At 33.1% G+C, this 22,780-nt stretch overlaps 1 protein-coding gene across 1 annotated transcript in view; it reads right to left on the reverse strand.

The window, feature by feature from the left end:
* cpx (synaptic transmission protein complexin) overlaps window positions 1-22,780 on the reverse strand; it is a 228,394-nt gene that overhangs the window by 130,379 nt on the left and 75,235 nt on the right. The window contains exon 3 of the mRNA XM_015326261.2: window positions 14,257-14,363. Within this exon, the coding sequence (XP_015181747.1) occupies window positions 14,257-14,311 (55 nt within the window). The 5' untranslated portion in view covers window positions 14,312-14,363. The remainder of the gene's footprint in view (window positions 1-14,256; window positions 14,364-22,780) is intronic.

The following is a 22,780-nucleotide window of genomic DNA, read 5'->3' on the forward strand; positions in this document are numbered from 1 at the left end:
GGTATCATCTACCATGCACATGCACTCTATTGCACTCGTCAAAGGTTTTTTTCTAACGAAAAAAACTTAAAAAAAAAAACACGAAGAATTTAGTAACCGACTGGTTTAGGGGTATCACAATTTTCAAGTTAACGAAGAAAAATGAAATTAGACGTAATTGTATCGATAGGGCAGAATATAAACGGTTATGTTTCTATTAAATCTTTCTATCTATCTATCTCTCTTTAACTCATGTTCTTTCTTTCTTTTGTTTTTGGTTTTAAGCAACGATACGTCATCGTTAGCAGTACTCGAGAACGACAGTATCCTCGTACTCGATTCTCCGCATCTCAAAATCGATTTACCCTAATTACCCGAGTCCATTTTTCAACCTTTAATAAATCACTTTATCGAACTATTCTAATCCTCGTCACAAAAGCTTCTGCCTGTTCCAATTTCTTCTTTCTTCTCTCGATGCAATCCTATTTTTTTTTTCTTTTTATTTTATTTTACTTTTTTTTTCTATCTACTCGAATTCCTCTTGCAATTATTTATTACCGATACTATTGCATTTGAGAGCTACCATTTTATATCACGGATTAGTGCAATTTTTTTTTAACCCCCTCGTTAAAGGATGATAGCTTGCAGATATTTTTCTTCTTTTTCTGTTTTTTTTTGTTTGTTAAGCCGTATATAACATTCATCATTTGTTACAAAAATCAAAAGAAGAAAATTTTTAGAAGGACGTTGGGGAAAAAAAAGAAAAGAAATAAAAAGCGTATTCGTTGAATGCCTTTTGCGAATACGAGAGAGGACAGTGAGGGTGGTTTGAATGTACGTGGGACCCGTCTGGGGGTGAAACTGGATCCCGGAAGCTTTGTGGAAAATAACAAAAACAAGGAGGAGGATTGGTTTGAGAGAAAGAGAAAAATATAATGACAGAGAGAGAGAGAGAGAGAGAGAGAGGAAATACCAGTAGGATGGGGGTCGGTTGGCTTGAAATACTGCTGAACCTGCTTTCCGAGTGAAGATAATACACCCCCAGTTTTCTTCTTCTTCTTCTTCTTCTTCGTATTCTTCGAGATTTCGAACAAGCTTTTATATTATTATTTTTCTTTGGCTTCTTTGCCCAAAGAAGAAAATACGTTAAGTCGATACGATGTGGCTGCTAGAATCAGGAAAAATGGATATTTTGTATTTTATTATTTTTTTATCTTTTTTTCTTCTACAAAATCAATTCGTTTTTATCAATCCTTTCATGTTTCCCATGTAATAATGTAATCAATTTTTCATGAAATCTTAGAAGAAACTTTCAATATATCAAAGCATTGAGCTTGATTGAAGGTGTATGAAATATTAAAAATGTGATGACAAAAAGAATGAAAACATGTCATAATAAAAAATGAGAGTTAATTAAAACTATAAGCTTAAATACTCGAGGTTCAGTTTGGTTTTGTATTTATTTTTAATGCATTTGTCATTCTCTATCTGTTTCGTACATCAAAGTACATCCGTCGTTTTGCGATTTTGAGAATGAACCACACAAATCGTTCGTTTCTATTCGCTAAATGTCCAACGGGGTTGGTCGGTCGGTTGGTTGGTTGGTTGGTTGGTAGGTAGAGGTAAACGCGGTTTTCGAACTGTTTTCAACTGTCGACGGAAATTCCCGCCTACCAAGAACCTCGAGGATTTAATTAAATATCACGACACCCGAATATCTAAAATGTAAACGGTTTCGTGTGAGGAACGTGCTATCGCGAAAATTGTGAATACGTCAAAAACAAAGAGAAATAGAAACGAAAAAAGTGGTTTCTTTCGATTGTTATACTCGGAACGATAGACCCTGAAATTTCTGTGAAAAAAAAAAAAAAAGAAAAACAAACAAGAAAAAAGGAAAGAAAGAATAATCTCTTTTATAAAAATCTAGACGAGAAAAGAGAAAAGAAAAAAGAAGAAAAAAATGGTGCAACATACATTGGAGTATCTCTCATGGCTTAACGTTTAAACGTTCCATGGCTTTTAGAAAGGTAAAACGATTTCGTCGGCCTCCGGAGTGATCCCGTCTGCTGACCTTCAAAAATCCGATAAATCGTAGAGCTTGGGTTGGTACGCGAAAGGTCGTTGGCACGATGTGTGCTTGGAAAAACAAGGAAATTCCAACGTGAGAGACAGAGAGAGAGAGAGAGTAAAAATAAGCTATGCAGATTGCAACTACGCTTGCCTTTTTTCTTTTTTTTTCTTTTTACAGATGACGTTAAAAACATAAATTATTATTTATTAATTATTCTAATAAACTTGGTTTATTATTTTATGTTTTTTTTTTTTTTAATTTGCAATATATCTTTTTGTCTATCGAATATAAAGTTGTTTCACAGAACTTGCACGCGTGTAGGAGAGTGTTTTCTATCTCCATCTCTGTCAGTGATGGTTTATATATTTTTGTCATTCTCGTGTGAAAAATTGGATGTAGGAATTTTGGTCCATCGACAGAGGAAGGACGGTTGGTGGTGGTGCATTTCTCTCGCGCCTATTCAACGAACACTAGGAACGTCAATCGATATTCTCAGTGCGCGCGTCGGACCGCAAAAACGCGACCTCGAAACATCGGGGCAGTTTTTTAGGCCACACACACACACATATATATATTCACCAACCCTTTACTCGCTTTCTTTCTTTCTCTCTCTTTTTTCTTTCCCTTTTTTTGCTCTGGCTTTCGCTCTTTGCAGCCGTTTCATCGATTGATCGCGCACCCATACGTTTTTCCTTCTTTGTCGTTGCCGTTGCATAGAACTTTCTTTCCGCCAATATGTGAATTGGAAAAACGTCGGTCGAATTTCAAAAGGGAAAAGAAAAAAAAAACACAAAGAAAAAGATAGAAAAGAAAAGTTTACTTTCTCAACGATTTGGTGGGGAGGGGAGGGGGGGGGCAGGAAAAGGGGAGAAATAAAATATAAAACAATGGATAAATTATTGTAACGAGAACGACTAACAAGTAAATTCGAGATCAAACGAGGTACGAATATATAAAAAATAATTTGCGAATATTTTTTCAATTAACTTTTTAATTAATTCCTTTTTTTTCTCCTTTTTTTTTTTTTTGACGAAAGAAGAAATAATTACGCGATAACAAAGTAGAGTATAACATTTTCGCATCTCTCGCATATTTGCCTCGGCAAATTTTTAAGAGTTGTACGCGTGCATATAACACATATATATTTATATGTATATGTATATGTATTACACATATGTACCATCTAATTCTCAATATTTCCTGACGAAACTTCGACATATTTCAAATACCATATAGAAAAGTTTAAATCGAAAAAGCAATTTGCTTGACGTTATTGAGATCTCGTTGTAGGTCCGGTTGTTCTTCTTTCGTTAAATAATTTCAACGATGCCTAAAACATCACTTTTTTTTTATATCGTTCATTCTTTTTTATTATTATTATTATTATTAATAGAAAAAAAATAGAAACAATGTAAAAAACAAAATACTTCATACGAGGGAATGTATATTCACGAAAGTTTGACGAACGATGGACATGGACAAATATAAAACTTCGTCCAATTCGATATATATCACGTACGGGAATTTTGTAGTAAGAAAAAAAAATATAATAAAATAAAATAAAACAAAATAAAAAGAGAGAATCAAAAGAATTTTCCATCGAAATTTCATCGACGTAAATAACAGTCAATGATTTTATTTGTATATTTATGATAGCATTACGATATAATAATAATAATAATATTTAATAATTATTAATGAATGAAAGTTCATTGATGTTCAAACAGATAGAAAAAGAGAGGGCAATTAAATTGTTTGTTATGAAAGTTATAAGACTGGGGGGGAGGGTGGTATAGCAAAGGGTGAGGGGGATAAAGAGGATCATAAACTCTAGTCAGACACGATATTTCTTCTAACGAAGTCATAAGAAGTTTCGAAATTGAATTTACTAGTAAGTCAGTCAGTCAGTCAGTCAATCAATCAGTTAGTCGTCCAATAAAGTAGGATCGTGCTGCATTTACTTGAAATCAAAATCAAAGTTATATTTTCATAGCGAACCGGTGGCAAAAAACACAGGGGTAAAACGATCGATAAAATGCAACCGTCAGCACTTTAAAGAGACGACGACGACGACGACGATGTTATCGTTAGATACGATATAACGTAAGTGAAAAGAGAATGACTATGCGAGTTATTGGTGGTTGCATCAAAAAACACGTCGTCACACGCGGTTACGATGTTTGTCGATAAAAGAAGACACATTAGTTATTACAATGCACATTGCGTTGGTGGTTGGGATCGATAAGATCGTAAAAAAGAAGTACTCAGCAAAAATTAAGACCTAGATCTGTAAAAATAAATAAAATGGTTCATCGTGCACTATTGTTAACAATGAAATTGAAAAAGTGATCGTAAAAATTCATCCATAACTTGAAAATGCGAATGGAAATATAAATTAAGAGAGAGAAAAAAAGACCGTTTCTCTCTCTCTTTCTCTCTCTCTCTCTCTCTCTCTCTGTAAAGTCGAAGCATAAGTTTTCATTTTGGAAGACGATGCATTGGAAAGGTACGATCGTAATCTTAAAATACGATCTCTCAAAATGATACTTTGCTCTCTATCGTATCCTCTCACTTCTTTTTGGGTTGTCGTTTTGATCGTTGAGAGAATATTCGATGGGGGTCCAGAACCATTCTCTCTTGATCTCTCTCTCTCTCTCTCTCTCTTTCATGAAAACTATTCAAATATAAAAGGAACGGATATAAAAGTCAATTTGGTAAATAATGTTTGAAAAATACTAATTCTATGAGAATAGTTGAAATAATTTTAATATTTCAAATAGATAAGAGTTCACGTTAAAAGTCATTAATCTTGTAAGAAAAATAGTAGAAAAAGTGGGAGGGAGGGAGAGGAGGAGGAGGAGGAGGAGGAAGACTTTTTGCGTTATCGTTTCGAAACGAAATTACACCGGTGTAAATCACGAACGTCGCACCGTGGCAGGCACGAGTACCGAATCGGGATTCGCTGTGGCGAGTAATTGCATCGTATTTCTATAACGTCCTGGTTCCGAGAGAAACTTGGAAAGGATTATGGAGCCTAAAAGCGATGAGTTATATACCACCACCACCATGTTGGCTTGAGCCCTGAGGCAACCAGTGGACGACGCAGACGAAATGGAAACCGAGTAGGCGACTGAACGAGAGACTGGAAATAACACATCGTAGTTTGTTGTTGTTGTTGTTGCTGTTACTGTTGTTCTTGTCATTGATTTACACATTGAGACTCGAAAAGAGGGAGGGATAACCAAATGTGTCAACGATTTAAGCCAAGACTGTTAACAACTTAAGATATTTGTATTAAATGTTATACCCAACGTTAGATCACTTTCACTTCGCACAGATCACATTCCATTGATTATGTTAAATAAGTATATTGTTTATTATTTTTTTTTTACTAATTCATATGTGTCATAGAACTTGAAACATTGGTGCCAGAAAAAGAATACAACAATAAATTCATTTCACTAATGTATGTAATACCTTTTATATTATTAAAAATGTAATATATGTCCATAATTCTACTATCTTTTGATTAAATATTCTATTTAAGAATAAAAATACTTAGATAATTAAATACGATTATGGAACATGTTTTATACACGATAAGATTGACAAAATAATGAAACGTGATATTAGAATGATGATGAACTTATTTGAAAGTTTCATTCTTAGGAAGAATTGTTGATTAATGTTAACAACGATTATTACAGATCAGTGATATAGTAAGGGGGTGCTGGATAAAATGCCAACTGACCAACTGAATAGAGAGATGTCAATACGCATTTTGCTCGTTCTCGAACTAGAATATGCCCACAGGCTTTAGGAACATCAGCATGCATGGCGGATGTACCCGTCATATGGCTATCGTAGTTTAGACGGATGATTCCAATCCAGCTTCCGGTTTACCCGCATCCACGAACACGCACGCGTGCGTAGCTGCATGTGAAGCGTATACCCGGTTTACTGGTTGTCAAGTATGGGACATGTATATAGGCCTGTATATCTGGGTATATAATATATAGATATATAGATATATATAGATATATATATTCTAAATGTATTCTCGAGTGCGTATGAGGGTTCAACCACATAGTTGCTAATGGAGCTTAAGGGATCTATCCAAACACTAAAGAGTCATGAAACTTTAACTCGATCGAAAAAGTTTCTCTAGAATTTAAGAAATATTTTTATGTTAGAGAGAAAAATAAAAAAAAAAGTAAAAGGTAAAAAGAGAAATATAGACAAATATTTATAGTACTGGTTGAAATTTGGATGAAATTCGATCAATCTTATTAAAAATTGAACGATGTTATATTTTTATTTCTGTAATAATTTTTTGTTTTTTTTTTTATATATTATGTATCACAAAATTTCAACTCTAAACGAAGAGAATAAATCATGTTCCTTGAATTTATTGATGAGACGAGGATGTGTTTTGGTTATTAGATCGGCAGGTGTGTTAAAAGGTGGTATATTCATAATCACTTTACGCGATGAGAGGGGGGGGGTTTAATGAAGCTCAACGTGGCTGAGGGAACTTGCCAAACGAAAGTCTGGCCTAGTGCGTGTTCACTGTGCGGTCGGAATTAGTCGAATACGTAGTCCGTGCCTGTACCGCAATACTGGCTGACCGGTGCTCATGCTCACGTGCTTCGTGGCAAACCGAAAAGAGAGCTGCTGGTCGCGTAATTCGATTCAACGATATAACATAAACTGCGATTTCGAATCATCCTATCGTCTTTCTTTCGTCAATTTATGTTTATTTGTAAATATTTCATTTTTAAATCAACTTGGGATGATTTAAATCGAATGATAAATAATCAAAGTAAAAAAAAAGAAAATAATAAAATCAATGATCGTGTTCGATGATATTCACAGATTTCAAATTACCCTATTATCGTAACATTAATGTAAATTCATCAAATAGATTCTCTTTTACTTAACTCCGATGATTGGTCTATGTTAACGTTGTTGTGTGCTCGATTGAACGAATAAATATATCGATCGATCGTCTCACGATAACTCGGTTAATTTCATCTAACCATATATTTTCTTTCCGTAAGAGAGAACCCGGAGGCAACCACCGAAAAGTAATTTGTAATAGTTTGGAGAAATGAAACTTCCTCTCTCTCTCTCTCTCTCTCTCTCTCTCTCTCTGTTCGGGACACAAGAAGAGAAACAACACAGTTTCCGTAGTTGTTACCAAGAGAGCTGCTACTCTCGTCTGGATGCTTCGCTTGCTTGTCTCTCGAATAAATCACGAGGCGCATAATTAATTAGGACGATTGTTTGTCGTGTGGGAATATCGATGAACAATTCAGTTTATGCTCGCATGTTAATCCACGATAGTTACCACCACCAACTATTACTATTACCAAATCTTACGAATGGTAGATTTTCAAATTGTCTCTTTGCATTGTAATCAATATTTCTAAATGCAAATAAAATACGACAATATATATTATTTTATATTTTTCAATAAACCGTTTCGACGCTATGGATGGGTTGAAATTGTCTCCTTTTAAGTATTAAAAAAGAGAAAAAAGATAACACTATCGCGTTTATGAAATATTCCATGAATATCGATGACACCATAAAACATCGTTATAAATTTTAACGCTTGCTAGATAAAATAAATATCGTATGAAACATTTAACCCAGATATATATTCTTTAAAAAATATTTGATAATTCTGAAGAAATTCTTCATCTCTTATCGATCTCTTTGAAAGCAAATCGAATCTTGGATTAAAATCCTTGAAGCATTGTTGTTTTATTATTAAATCATGTTGAATTTTGCTGCAATCAAGCGTATGCAGGTAAATACAAATACATGCAATACGTGAATACTATGTAAACGTGATAAACAAAGATTGGTCAGAGAATGATTGTTTGTGTTGTTGTTGTTGTTGTTGAAACGATTAACACATCTTTAATTAAACACTGATACACATAGAACGTATGTATAACAAATGTTAAATTATTATTAAATAACCATCGTGATTTCTTAACGATCAGCATATCCTACCACGAAAATCAGACTGATTTATATAGGTGTGTGGTTTTGGAACGAGGTAAAACGGCATAGTAGTAGTGTGCCGAAGTCAGGTAGGTAGGTGGGACCAAATGCGGAAATAATTAAATGGCTACGGTGGTCGCGAGTGGTACATTAGCGGTTAAATATGAAATAAATGGCTTGATTCACGATACGTTAGGTATGTATGGACAGAGAGAGAGAGAGAGAGAGAGTGAAGTCAAACGACAGTACTCTAGCCGAGTAGCCGATAGTGCAAAATGGTGGAGACAGAGAGACTAGGAAATTTTGGAAAATGGGCTTCTCGCACATTGGTTTTGCGGGTATTGTGCGCCATTTCGTCATAAATTATTTCATCGATCGGCGGCCTGATGATTACATCGCGCGCTTTCGCGAGAAGGAACGATTGATGAAACGAAGGTAACTCGATATGCCGTAAAATCATCCTAGAGGGTTCGTCGGGGCTAACGAAATGCTTTTGCCATTTTGATGCACCGTGGTTTGGTTCCAGCGGATCATGTCAAAGAGCTTTTCCTAGAATATCGACTGTTTCAATCTTCTATCATATTTTTTCTATTTTTCTTTTTTACATAGTATTCTAAAACGTTGAACCTTTTTGAACGTACCTATGTAGAACAAAAAAAAAAGAAAGAAAAAAAGGGAGATAAAAGAGGAAACGACAATTTGTATTTTTTTTTATCTTTTCTTTTTTCCCCCGCAAAACGGATTAAAATAAGAAAAATTGCGAAGTGAGAATGTTTTTGTTTGATTTTCGAAATACTCAAGAGAAGAAGAAGAAGACTATGGTGTGCAGTTGTATGGTTCTACTCGATCGCCTTCTCTCGAGGATTTCAATTAAAATGAAGAAGAGAAAAAAAAAGAATAGGAGAAAATAGAAAAAGAGAAAGAGGAAAAATGCGGCGAGTACAGCCACGAGGAAGGAAGGAAGGAAGGAATTGCGAATAGAAGAGGAAAAGAGAGAGAGAGAGAGAAAGAGAAAAGAGTTGAGAATAGGGCGTGGTACGGGTCGAAGTTCTAAATGCAACTAGGTTTACAAAACCTACGTTGAGCTTTCATCGAACGCCCATTGGTGTTTGAAATGGAGAGAATTGTGTGCTCGGGATCCCTCGTTTCCTCTCGCCAACTTCTTTCTTTCTTTCTTTCTTTCTCTCTCTTTTTAGCCGTAACTTTTGAAACACCGGGTTGTTCGCCATCTTTCTCCTCGCGATACAGCCAACTCACACTGACATAAACTAACACATTTATTCAAAGCTTTTGTTTACACCACCGACTACCTCTATCTAGCGGGGGTGTGCGCGCGCGCGCGCGAGCGCGACTGCGCACACATCGGGGTCATCGACTAATTGCTATCCGATTCCATGCACACCCTTCCTACCCTTACCACCTACCCTCTCTCTCTCTCTCTCTCTCTCTCTCTCTATCATGGGCACCCTGTTCTCATCGCAAAAGTTACCCACCGCATTTCCCGCGAAAGCCGTCGCGCGCATTGAGGATGCCGACCACCGATTTCCGTTCGTGCGGGAGGAGTACCATCCTCCTGGCCTCCTTTATACTTCCATGTATATACTATATATATGTATATGATCTACCTTTGTCCGTTCTATCCTATCTATCCTTCCATCACACTCGTCGAACTTTGATGAATCATGCGCGGCGCGGTTCAGCCACAGATCGGCTATTCTCCTATTCATTATGTTCGCCTAACTTTCAAAACTTCTCTTTACCTACACAAAATGTTGCAGGTAAGCTTTTCTATCCCCTTTCGTTTTCTACCCTTTTTATTTTATTCATTAGTAGGTATACGTACATACCTGCGGCCCCCATTATTTCAAACAAACCGAATGTAATTGCCAACGGATAATATATATTATATTATTTTATTTTATTTGTTTTATCACAAGTTTGATCATATAATTCCATAATAATGCTGCTGCTACTTCTGCTGCCAACTGTAATCCGAAGCTTTACGTTCATATATATATATATATATATTTGTTTGTATATTTACTTAAAATAATATTTCAATCGTAAAACATTTGTGTTTTTAATACAAATTATTTAATCGTATTTACTCGACACGTTTGAAATTCGTAAAATTTGTTTAGAATTATTTAATCGACAAACTCCAAACGTTAACGTAAGGATTCATCGATTTTACATGGGTTTATTAATTACGATCATTTTAATCCATAATAATAATAATAATAATAATAATAATAATAATGTAGTTAACTGTAATATACGTAACTTTCGTTTATTTTTGTTGTGCTACTTTTAATATTATATTTCAAACATAAAAACAATTTTCTTCTAGAAATTATTTAGTCGAATTTGTTTAGAGTTAACTGAGAAACTTCAAACTTGACTTGAGGATTCCCTTTAAAGGTTGATAACCAAGCGAGGTGAGTTTTCTAAGTACTTGCTACGTTTTTCCTCTAAGGATTACAGTCAAATTTGGATTATTATTAATTTACAATTAAACATAATTATCTTATGATTATAGCAGTTGAGCAATGTGTTAAAAATGTTGAATTTTTTCTATGAAAACAACGAAACATTATAAAAATATAAATCGTGTATTAAAATAATTGTGATACACAGTCTCGTTTTTGTTTATACATAAACTTTAACATAACATTTCATTACTATAAAATAATATGTTTATTAATTCTGAAACTAGTTAGAAGAGGAGGAGTTAACCTGGACTGTTAATATTCGAAATAATAATACATTTGTGTACATTATAAATACATTATTAATAAATATTATAAATGTTCTTTGTTCCTAATTTAATTATTCTATTTGTCAACAGATAGGTAAATTATTAATAAACAATTCCGCGAACTTCATTTCATTGCATAACACTTTTTATCTTTAATTATTATCTCGTTATATATTTATATTATATATTATTCAAAATTGTTTATACAGTAGCATTCATAAAAGCTAACAACAGCTTTCTGAACAGTTTAAAATATTAAAAAATTAATTTTTATATTAAACAAAATATAAAAAAAGAGATAGAACTATATCTGTTATTTGAATAAAACAATTGCTATAATCAAAAACTTGTAATAAGTAACGGGACGGGACGTCTTTCAAAGAAGGGTGATGAATTTATTATCTGGTTTTACCCTTTAAATAAAATCCAAAGCCTATCTTATCTCGTTATTAAATAGAAACAAGATTAAATCTGACAATTGAAATGGTCTTCATAGCAATCTATTATTTTCAAAATGCGGTAAAATGTGAATTGCATGATATATTTTAATGAATCTCTTTCGAAATCGAGTTTTCTCTCTCTCACTCATTTTTTTTTTTTTCTTTATGAACGTAAATCGATCACTCATAATACCAATTAAAAGCATCTATTTTATTTAATACACAATAGTATTTTCCTCGCGTTTTGCATTGAATTGAATTATTTTTCAAACGATCGAGAATATCGATACGATTCTCATTCGAAATGTTTTATACACACTTGAAACGTATTCTATGAAAAAAATTTCCATTCGAATAGCAGAGATAAAAAGAAAGGAGGGAAAAAAAAACATCATCGTATATTCCTTACGTTTATTGTATGTAAGTGGACATTGAAATATTATGTTTGTCTCTGATGAAATGCGTTATGTAGATCGAGAAAATGAAATAAAGAAAAGAAAAAGTAAACAAAAAATATGAAGGGAAAATTCCTTTTGTCAAGGGACACACGAAATCGTGAATAGGGGGGACACGAGTTGGATAAGGGTTTAGACATAGGATAAAAGAAGAAGAAGAAAAAAAAGAGAGAAAGGGTAAGTAGACAGGAAGAGAGGACTTGGATCGATCGTGTTAAAGAAGAGAGAGAGAGAGAGAGAGGGATTGGTAAGAAAGGTTCTTCGGAACAAGCCGTGGAAAGATTTCAAGTAAAAATCGGCTTTCTAGGTTTGACGAAGGGACCCCATTTACTCGTCCTTTCCCATTAAGGATTCCCTGCGATACGCTTTTTCGCTTCGACGCTCGCGAAAAGCTAAAACTTTTCCTTAATGACGCAAGTTTTATTGCCGTGGCATTCACACACATATACACACACGTACACAGTTACGTTCACGTGTAGAATAGGGAATACACACACACACACATCGATAGTTACCAACGGAATTTTCGGAGTTTGTTTCGAAAATGGAGAGTCGAGATCTGTGTGCATCTATGTATATATGTGTATACATATATATGTATGTGTAGAGATAGGTACTTATATGTTGGAAAATATTCTCTATCGTCAAGCGAATCGCAATATTGGCCATCCCTTTGACGTTATTTATAGAGTGAACCAATAATAACAATCGACGAGTGAAATTCTTTTATCATTTTTTTTTGTTTTTTAATTTATCCTAACTTTTATCGTATATCAGGTAAAAGGATTTTTTAATATAAAAATTTGTAATAAGTGTAATAATTAATAATCAAGATCAAGAGAATAGATGTGATCTTTCTAAGATATTGATAAAAATAAATGAATTATATACCACAAGGTATGTACCTTCTCGAATCAAAATCGAGTTAATATGAATTTAATCTTTGAGTCCGATTATACGTTGATCCCTACCACTTGTACTGACCAATATCGAACGGATTATATCATCCTCGTACTCGTATCTCTTGAAATGGACTCTTGAATTTTCGTGACGTTCAATTTCGTAGAGTACGCACATATATACACACATATACGGTTACATTGAAGCCGATTATTCACGATTATCGTTCTTCTGATAGAGTAAACTTGCCTAGACAAATAACTATCCTTCTTCGGTTTCTGTAATCTCTTTAGTTTAACTTTCTTCTTCTTCCTCTTGTATTCGCATAAGCGCATAGAATTGCCCCACCTGTCTCGTATTAAACGTTTACGGAACATCAGAGAATATTTGTTGGTAATTCACGTTCACGTTCAAAGTTAAGAGAAACAAGAGGAGGAAGAAGAACAAGAAGAAGGGATATACCACTTAGTTAAACCGCGACAGACTATGGGTTTCATGCGCTATTGATTTCTAAACGTGATTATCACGGTTTAACAGGTATCTTCATGGATTATTAAACATTTTTTATTTTATTATTTTCATATTTAATAAGTTATTTATAATAATCAATATATGGTAATTTAAAAATAGTAATTTAAAACTTATTTTTTGGTTCGTTTATTTAATAGTAATTCAAGTGTAATTAATTAAAATCAATGAAACAGTTAATAATCTATTTTATATTATTGTTAATATAGTTAATCTCGTATATTTTAAAAGATTTTTTTTTTTTTTAATAAAAGAAACCATTGGAACTTCTATTTTTCAACGAATTAATGAAAGACGTTTCATTCCGTACCATCTAACCTTAACAGCGTTCGATTCGATGGAACGAACACGAAATAAATTTGCTGGAAGTCACGTTCTTTTAGAAAAAAAAAAAGGTTCGACCTATGTTAGGCGGATATCCGGCAACGGGAAGAAGAAAATTCCGCAACGGATTTTTCTTCCACTTTTTATCGATTCCTTTTGCGTGATTCGCAATATTGTTGATAGTTGTTTTTTTTTTTTCAAAAACAAAAAAGACTGAACTATTTATTATAATCAAAGAATAAAACGTAGAATATTAAAATTATAGAAAAATCCTACCATTAGTTTCATTACCATGTTATCACAATAATAATTTGAGAAAACGAATTTGAAATTTGTTAAAGTGGATCTTACTCTACGAAATTTGTGTTTCGGTTTACGAATTCAACACTGGTGGTTTAACCTGTACAACGCATTCTCAAAAATTGTTTTACACTTTGGCACACGAGCGAACGAGTTCATTCGATAAATCACGTCCCTACGAAATAGAAATATTTCGTTTATCTTTCTCGGACAACTTCATGCCTATTGTCCCTGGACGAATTACTCTTTTGATTTTTTTTATTTTTTTTATTTTTAACGAAGAAAATATATTTTTTTTTTCATTCGGTTATTTACATAGGCAACGATATCTCCGACCGATAACGAAGTGTCCTAACTTCCTATTCCCTTTTCAACAAAATTGGAATGGTACTTTTATTTTCTTTTTGTATTTCTTTTGCACAAAAATTCGATACGTCGTTTTTTGTTTTTGTTTAGTTTTTTTTTATATATATATAAATTGTTTACCTTTAACTGCATTCAGCTTGTTGCCGACCATCTGCTTCGCCACGAAAGCTGCCATCTTGTTGTTTGGTTATCAACGATGGATCAGAGATGAAGATAATTCTTCTAATCTGAAAATAAAAAATAGAAAATATTTCTTTAAGAGAAAATAATTCTGTATTTCTAATATTCGTAATTCAGAATACAGAAAGAAATATACATCGATGGAGAAAACAATTTTGATTTTCGTAAATATCCAAACGAATAGATAAAGTTATCTCATTCACGAAAAAAAAGTAGATCAAAATATTTTTTGTTTTCGAATTTTCTTGAGAAAGAAAGTTCGGAGTAAATAGAATATCAAAAGATGTTTACTCGTTTCTAGATTTTTATCGAGGATAAAGTTGAACGATAGAAATAGAGTAAGATGGGGTGAATTTATTCTATTGTTTATGAGAGAGGAAGAAAAAAAAACAATATTTATTAAGAAATAAAGCAGGAATAATTTTCTTTTCCTGTTTCTTGGGTTGGTAGGTGAGGAGACATCGGAACGATCGTAGTGGGAATAAACGTTGCTGGTTGTGTTGGATGAAAGATGTATGACGATGGGAAAACTCATTTTTTTTTTCTTCCACCCTTTACTTACTTTAGTATTGTACTTCGACACACGCACGTGTATACATATATGTATATATGTATATAAGTGGTGACTTCGGTCTTCTTCAAAATGAAAATGAGATATGCCTCTCTTGGGAATATAATACGTAGCGAAGAAAAGTATTTTAATCTCGTGAGCGTAACCCGTACGACTTTGTGTGAATATTTTCAAAATGATAAAAAGAACAAAATCATACACAAGTTAAATATGATCGAAAAAAAGAAAGAAAAGAAAAAAAAAATAAGAAGCAGAGTTATTTTTTGATTTATACGGATATTCTTAGAAATTTTATCCTAACGGCTCGTGGGGGTAATCTGCGTCAATGAATCGTATACATTTTTTGTAGTTAATTTTCATTCCCGCACGGTCAATCATTTGGGAAGTTCGATTTCGCCTACTATAGTTACAACCATCACGAGAATACGCGACTTTACGGTTGCTAGGTAAGAGGCTCCAATATTGAACTTTGGAAGCAGGAGTTACACAAAAAAGAAAATAAATCATAATCGATATATAATATACTGAAAATATTTCGAAACTATCTTATATGAAAAATTATCTACGAATGAAGATGGATATTCAAGTAAGTGAAGGAAACCACGTGAGAAATGGCAATGTATCATATAATATACACAATATAACTTTACTGTAGGAATTTCATTTCTCTCTCTCTATCTCTCTCTCTCTCTCTCCCAACCTTTTCACTACTTTATATTCACTTTGTCGTCAAATTCCAGAAACGCGTTTATGACGAGAGCGAGAACGCGTTGACTGTAATAGTAGTAGTAATAGTAGCAGCAGCAGCAGCAGTAGCAGCAGCAGCATTGTGTGTTATGCTACTCGAAATATTAGCCAAAATATGAAAACGTAGTTGCACACCATCATCACCAACCATCGTCGTTGGCTCTTCTAAATTCTTCCGCTATTTTGTTTACTGACATATGAAACGTAATCAAGAAATTTCGTGCTTTTTACTTGATTAGAAATAATCTTTGTTCCTTCTGACGTGTTTAAAAGCACACACACACACACATACACACGCGTATTTAAATATTCCTCTCTTGTTAGGTGTTATTTCATATTATCTTGTCCATTAAAAAAAAAAAAAAAAGAATAGAAATTCATGAATACTACATGCTGCAGCAATGTTAAATGAATCCAAAGAAGAACCAGTAATTTTTTTCTTAAATATCCACATTTCATTGGTATCATATTCATTGTAATTAGTATTCATGAAAATGAAATATGGAACATGATATCGGTCAAATGACAGTGTCGGTTCTTGTTACATTTAACGATAACTTAATGAACAAAATTTTCAATAACGGATTCAAATTGCTGCAACTCACGTTACACCTCGAATATTATTTATTAACTTAAAAATACATTTCTAAGAGAGAATCGATCGATCGAATTTATTATACATTACAGGTGTTACAACAAAAATTAATGATGGATATAGAGAGTCAAGTTTTTATAATGTCATTTAAAAGAACATATATAATCAGAAAGTTCTTAACTGGTATTATTCGGTATTATCTAACAGATCTCGTTGAAAACAATGAAGAAGGAATATATATATATATGTATATAAACGTTAACGTGTTAATAGAAAATCGTATAATAGAAAGTAACTAGGTTTGATCATTAGCAAATGCAAAAGTACTTATCAAAAGTTTCTATATAACCCTGTTAAAGTAGGAAAATGAGAGTTTTCCACGACGTTATGTTCGTCCTCATCTCGTTTTTCCAAGTGATAATCTTGCAAACGGTTTACTTTAATCGAGGCAATGTCTATTTGGTGCAAAACTCGGAAAACAGTGGTGGTTTTTGTAATAGAAAGAGAAAGAGAAAGAAAAAGAGAAAGATGATTATTTGCTAGCTTGGCAAAGGATAGAAAAGAGTGAGTCGAATAAAGGATCGATAAGGGTGGTAAGGTAGGGGGTGAGTAAGGGGAGAGAACACGAGAAATGTTATATAATACATGGAACACCCTAACATTATTTTCGTATATGTAGAGAAGATAGAGAGAATACACGTGTACATTTATATACAAATACTAAGGAAGAAGAAGAAGAAGATGAAGCAGAAGAAGAGAAGCTGCGAAGATACGACGCCGGTAAACCGACGACCAAACCGGCGTCGAGACGTCTCGGCGCCTCTCTTTCTCTTTCTCTCTCTCGTGATTTTCCAACAACACGCGACAACCACGATGAATAAGATAAGCTTTTCTCGACCCACCGATATTCTTTTTCTTAACCACGAAACCATCAATAATCGTTAATTGGATAGATATTTATTAGACGTTGAAATTAACACAATGACTGATTATTACATTAATTATAATTCTGATTTTAAAAAATGTAATCGATCAATTCGTCATTATATAATTTTATCGAGTTCTAAAGTCATTTGACAATTAGTCAAAATGAAAATTTATTAATAAGAAAAATCGTACATTTGTTTTAATATTAAATATTGGTGTTGTTTGAATTTTGTCGACCAACAAAAAAAGATAATACAATAATAATTATATTATTATAAATAATGATATAAAAAAAAGGAAACAATGTAGCTCTTCGTAGTGATCTTTTCACATTGCTCTCCTGAAGCTTTTTCAATCGGTTCACAAAGCCTCTCGAGAGCTTAACCGAAGCTCTTGTTTTATCCGTATAGATGCAGGTCGTCCGTACGAGTCTTGTCTAGCTATTACCACACCCCCGTCAACTCCCAGAACCCCCTTCAACCAACCCCCCTTCACTGGTGCTTCTGCTGCTGCTGTTACTACTACTACTACTACTACTACTCCAGGCCGCTTAATGTGCTCGTGTTTTTGCTCAGTAAGCTCGAGATTAAGTAACATCAACAAACGGCGAAGCTAACGAACCGTTTCGCCGCTCACGAAAGAGGATTTTCCCTTAGTAAAATTTCCTGAACGGACAGTGGCCGTCCGCTTCTCCTGGCTGATCGATTCGATAATCATCAAACGCTATAGAGATTTTCGACAGTTCCAAAAATATATAAGCCATTCCATGTGTTGTTTTTTCGATAGAACTACTGAAAGCATTGAAATGAAAAAATGGGAGATCGATCGAAATAAATTTGAAATAAAACTAATTGGTATTTTTGTAGTGTTTTTAGGAATTGTAATAATTAGGTAATATAATAAATTTAGGTAATAATTATTATTAACATTAAATTTTCAGATATGACTAGAAAGATTGTAGTGTACAAAACAAGTGTATTATTTTATATTACAAATGTTATAATGTTACGCAAAGTGCATTAAATTTTAAAAACCTAATTACGTGTAGAAATTTGGTGTATATTTTAGAACAGGATAATTAAAAATGATTATAATTGAATAATCAAGTATTAAAATGTATAAATAATAAATGAGAAAGATCTTAACAGTTAGCGATGGAAGTTGGATAAATTTTGTTCGATGAATAAGTAAATATGACGTGGGGTTTCAGAAACGATAAAAGCCTCGGAAATTGGTAAAGTCGAGAAGGGGTTAGGTAAGAGGGTTCTGTCCGTTAGTATTTGTATCCCCCTACTTCCTTAGATTGATGCCTTTTAAAGGGCAAGAAAATTGATGGGCGTTCTTACGTTGTGCATGCACAACTCCGCAAAATCTCTTCTCCTAACCAGATATCCAAATGGACAAGCTACTAACCAAACAGACAGACATACAGTCAGACAGACAGTCAGTCAGTCAGTCAGTCAGTCAACCAAGCAAGCAAGCAAACAAGCAAACAGCAGGCACTCAGGCAGACAAGCAGTCATACGAAAAGTAGATGAAGTTTCCGCTTGTTGTCGAAAGAACCTTTCGAATGTGCAAACACATCGTCGGAAGTGCTCTCTATATATATTTCTGTAAATTTCTTTCATTGTGTACTATGTATTCGTCTATTCCACTTAAATGAGACGAGGAACAATGATGAATGAGAACACGAACAAACCTATTTTAATTGATCTTTTTTATAGTACAACAAATCAGAAAATCTTTTGTGGTAGTTTCCTCTTCGACAAGTATCAGAAAAGTATACTTTTCTAATGCTAAAAACTTTTATCGAATTCTAACAACTCTCTTAGAAATGTTTGATCTTAAATGGTACCTCTCATTTTAGAGCAAACCAGGTACGTGATCGCGGCCGTTTTCGTGAAAAACGAGGTCGAACGTGACACCGAGAATGGTTTTATATTTCTTTTCTTTTTCGTGAAATTAAGAACGCTGCGACTCGTTCCAAAACGAATAGGGATGCTCGAAGGGTTGAAAAGGGGATAGGCGCCATTGTCAAGATGCCGGGAGAAAAGGGTAAGGATTCCAACTCGCGAAGGAATATTTTTCACGGAGCCAAGGGACTCTTCTTCTTCTTCTTCTTCTTCTCTTCTTTTTAAAACAAACAAAAATTCCTTCGTTCGTACCAACTCCAGCCGAGAATTTCAACGCTCGCAAACACACACACACACACACACATACATGAATCACCAAAACTATCTTCCCCCTTTTTTACGATTCAACTGTTCTACCGTCTAAAACATGACCTACAAACACCGACAAATTCGTGGCTTGGTTTGTTAAAAAAAAACTCGGAGCGTTTGATTGTGCTTCGATTTTTTTCTAAAAACATCTTTAAGTTGTCTTATATTTAATATTTTGTCTTATATTTAAAATTAAACAAGATAAATTAAATTAAATAAACATCATCGATACATCTTTAGAATTCAATTGAATTCAACGACAAAAGTAATAAATAATGATATTTCAGTAATATAAACCAAGGTCGTTCGTTGTCCACTTATCGCTCGATCTATTTTCCTGAAAAATATATAAATAAATATCGAATGTATCTGAAAATAAAAAGGAGAAAAACGTCCAGAATTATTATGATCTGTTAAGAAATCTAAACGAGCTTTGAAAATAGATTCGTAACCGGGTTAAAAGTTCGTGGCCATTCCGGTTTCTATTAAAAGAAAAATAATTGTATGAATACCAAGTTCTCTTAAGTATTAAGAATTAATATAATATGATATGATATGAATAAAAAAAAAAATATGCTCGAGTGGGAAATAATATTTCATAAATATGTATATCCGAAGAAAACGTATAATGTAATTTAAAAGAGAGAAAATGTAATTTAAAGTGTGGGTCTCAAATCTAAAGCTACTACTACTACTACTGTGTGTAATTGGCATACATAAATGAACGAATGTAATAAATGAATAAATGAATGAATGAATGAATGAACAAAATTGACGAATTAAAAGGTTTCCATTCTTCGTCTTTAATTTTACATGGCTATAAATTTGTACCTTTAGAAATTTTCATTCAGTAATCATAGAAATCAGTAATTAAAATGATTTTCTAAAAAGGAAAACATTTTACGATTTAATGTAAACGAAATAAACAAGATATCTACTGTTGAGAAGAAAATTTGTTATATCTTAGAGATGGTGGACAGAAATTAGACAAATTTTGAAGGATCGTCACAACGCAAGAATATTCAAAAGCACTCTGAAATCGTTTCCTATTCAAGAAACGATCTGAATTTCTCTGAAAGGTATGAATACCTAACGTGACTTTGGTCAACTGATTGGGCTATCATTGCAGACGTTCGAAAGGATTCCATTGATACCAGACGTTTCGTTATTCCAATATTTTCCTATCAACTATTTATCTTGAAAGTCGAAGTTAAAGTTGCGAACAATATTTTTTTATTCAAATAATCTTCAAATATTGTTATGAAATCAATGAAAGTAAATGGAATGGATTAAAAAAAGATGACTATATGTTAATCATTTTGTTATTATTAAATTATGTTAAATATTTAATATAATAATCGTGGATGCATTAACCATTTGAAATAGAATCAAAAGTCATTAAAGGTAACAGCAGCAGTAGCAGCAACAGCAATGTTCAAACGTTTTGAGTCCTCTTTTCACTTTCTTCAATCTTACAGCATTTAATCCATTTACTTCATCATTTCTTTACTTAATTATTCCCTTTTGTAATAAATATTAGTACCTCTTTAAATATCCAAGTGGTCGAGAAGATTTTCATTTCACTCACTTTAACACACTCGCAGATTTTCAATAAATTTATGAATAAATGAACGAAAGTTCAACTTTTTCATGAATTATTCTCGATAACTTTTGAACAATATTTTCCTTCGACTTGTTTTTTTCTTCGATAAAAGGAAAAAAGGGATTTTTAATCATACGAACGGACAAAGTTGCCCAAAAATATAAGAAATTCCGTTTTCTTTCAAATTTCCGGTCAAAGACCATCAACTTGTAAAGGGCGAAGAGGAAACTTTCGAAGCTTTAAAGCTCGTAGATAGTTTGTTGGCTCTTCTTAGAGTACGTCATCTAAGTCTAGAAATTTTCCAACCGTTTAGCATAGATTAAATCGCAGCAATAATGCATCGAATATTTCAAGTTTAATCAGAGAAAATCGAGTACACTCTTGGAAATTCAATTCATTTTATATACATCAAACACTCCCAACCTTTTTTTTGATCGTTTAATTAATGCGTAGTAAATTTATAGAATATAATCTAATTGCGTTTAACAAAAAGAAAAGAAAAGAAAAGAAAAGAAAAATCATATTACCGACGTTTAAAATAATAAATGAATTTTAATTGAACGAATTATTCTCGAGGTCCGACTTTTCTTTTTGTCTTTTTGTTTTTTGTTTCTTTATTAAATTTCTCCTTTCCTACCTTTTCAATTTTCGCTATTGAAAATATCATAAAACAATTCCTTTCATTTACCAATCACCATTTATAATTAATCGATTAAATACGGAACTTACAACGTTAATCGAATTACTGGATAATCAACGATATATTTTGTGGTAAAAAAAAAAATAATTAAATATAGAAATAATATTTATTAAAAATCTTTCATTATTTTTATCTTTATTTTTCATTCTTTATTTTTAGTATTCTTTGGATCTTGGGATTGAAGAAGTCAGATTTCTCAGTAAACGTTGTTCCCGTTATCCACCACTGCTTTCACATTTCTCTCATCTCATATCACAGAATTTCTTCTTCATTCTCCTCTTCCTCTTTCTCTTCTACCTTCTTTTCTTCATGTCTTTGTCAAGAGAAGAAAATTCTCTCTAAGAAAAGCTAAAACGAAGACCAAACGTTAAGGCAATGGCAGAGCCAAAGCCAGCAGCAGCAGCAGCAGCAAGCCAAGAAAGAAGAAGCTCTCAACGCAAACGAGCAAAAATTCCAGGACAATTGCGGCATGTCGATTGCACCCGCTTGATAGCTAACATAAGTACTCGTCATGCCCCGTTTTCCTTCTACCTCTTTTCCATTTTTGCCACTTCATCTTATTTTCAACAATTCGTCTGCAAAGATGCATGCATCCCTACGTCTTAAGTGAAAATCATATTTCGAATGACGTATAAAGAAAACTTATTCTTCTTCACTCGATGGTGAACAAGCGATTTTTTTGCTGTTTTATTATCCTTGAAATAAATTCAATGTATAAATCACATGTTTAATCTAAAAAAAGAATTACCTTTGCATTAAAGTGGTTTAACCAATGGATGTAACACGGTATGTATACCAAATTCATCGTAAATATCTTTAAATCATCTTTAAATTGATTGTTTCAACTCAAAGATAGGAAAAGAATTAAAAATAATAATAATAATAATAATAATAATAATAAAATAGAAGATGTAATAGAAAAAAAAAGAGAGTAGTAGAGTAATTAACGATGATAAAACGATAGGACATAGATGCCGACGTAATACCTTGGAGTAGTGACTAATTAACTACCGAGATAACCAGCCGCATCGAGTTTAGCAAGGTGCACTAGAGAAAGCTTGAGGATAGTACGTAGTACGAAGGGAGAGGGTGTAACACG

Source organism: Polistes dominula, unplaced genomic scaffold (genome assembly GCF_049000335.1).
Source record: "Polistes dominula isolate Pdom_NZ unplaced genomic scaffold, Pdom_raw_medaka contig_24, whole genome shotgun sequence".
Classification (NCBI taxonomy): domain Eukaryota; kingdom Metazoa; phylum Arthropoda; class Insecta; order Hymenoptera; family Vespidae; genus Polistes; species Polistes dominula.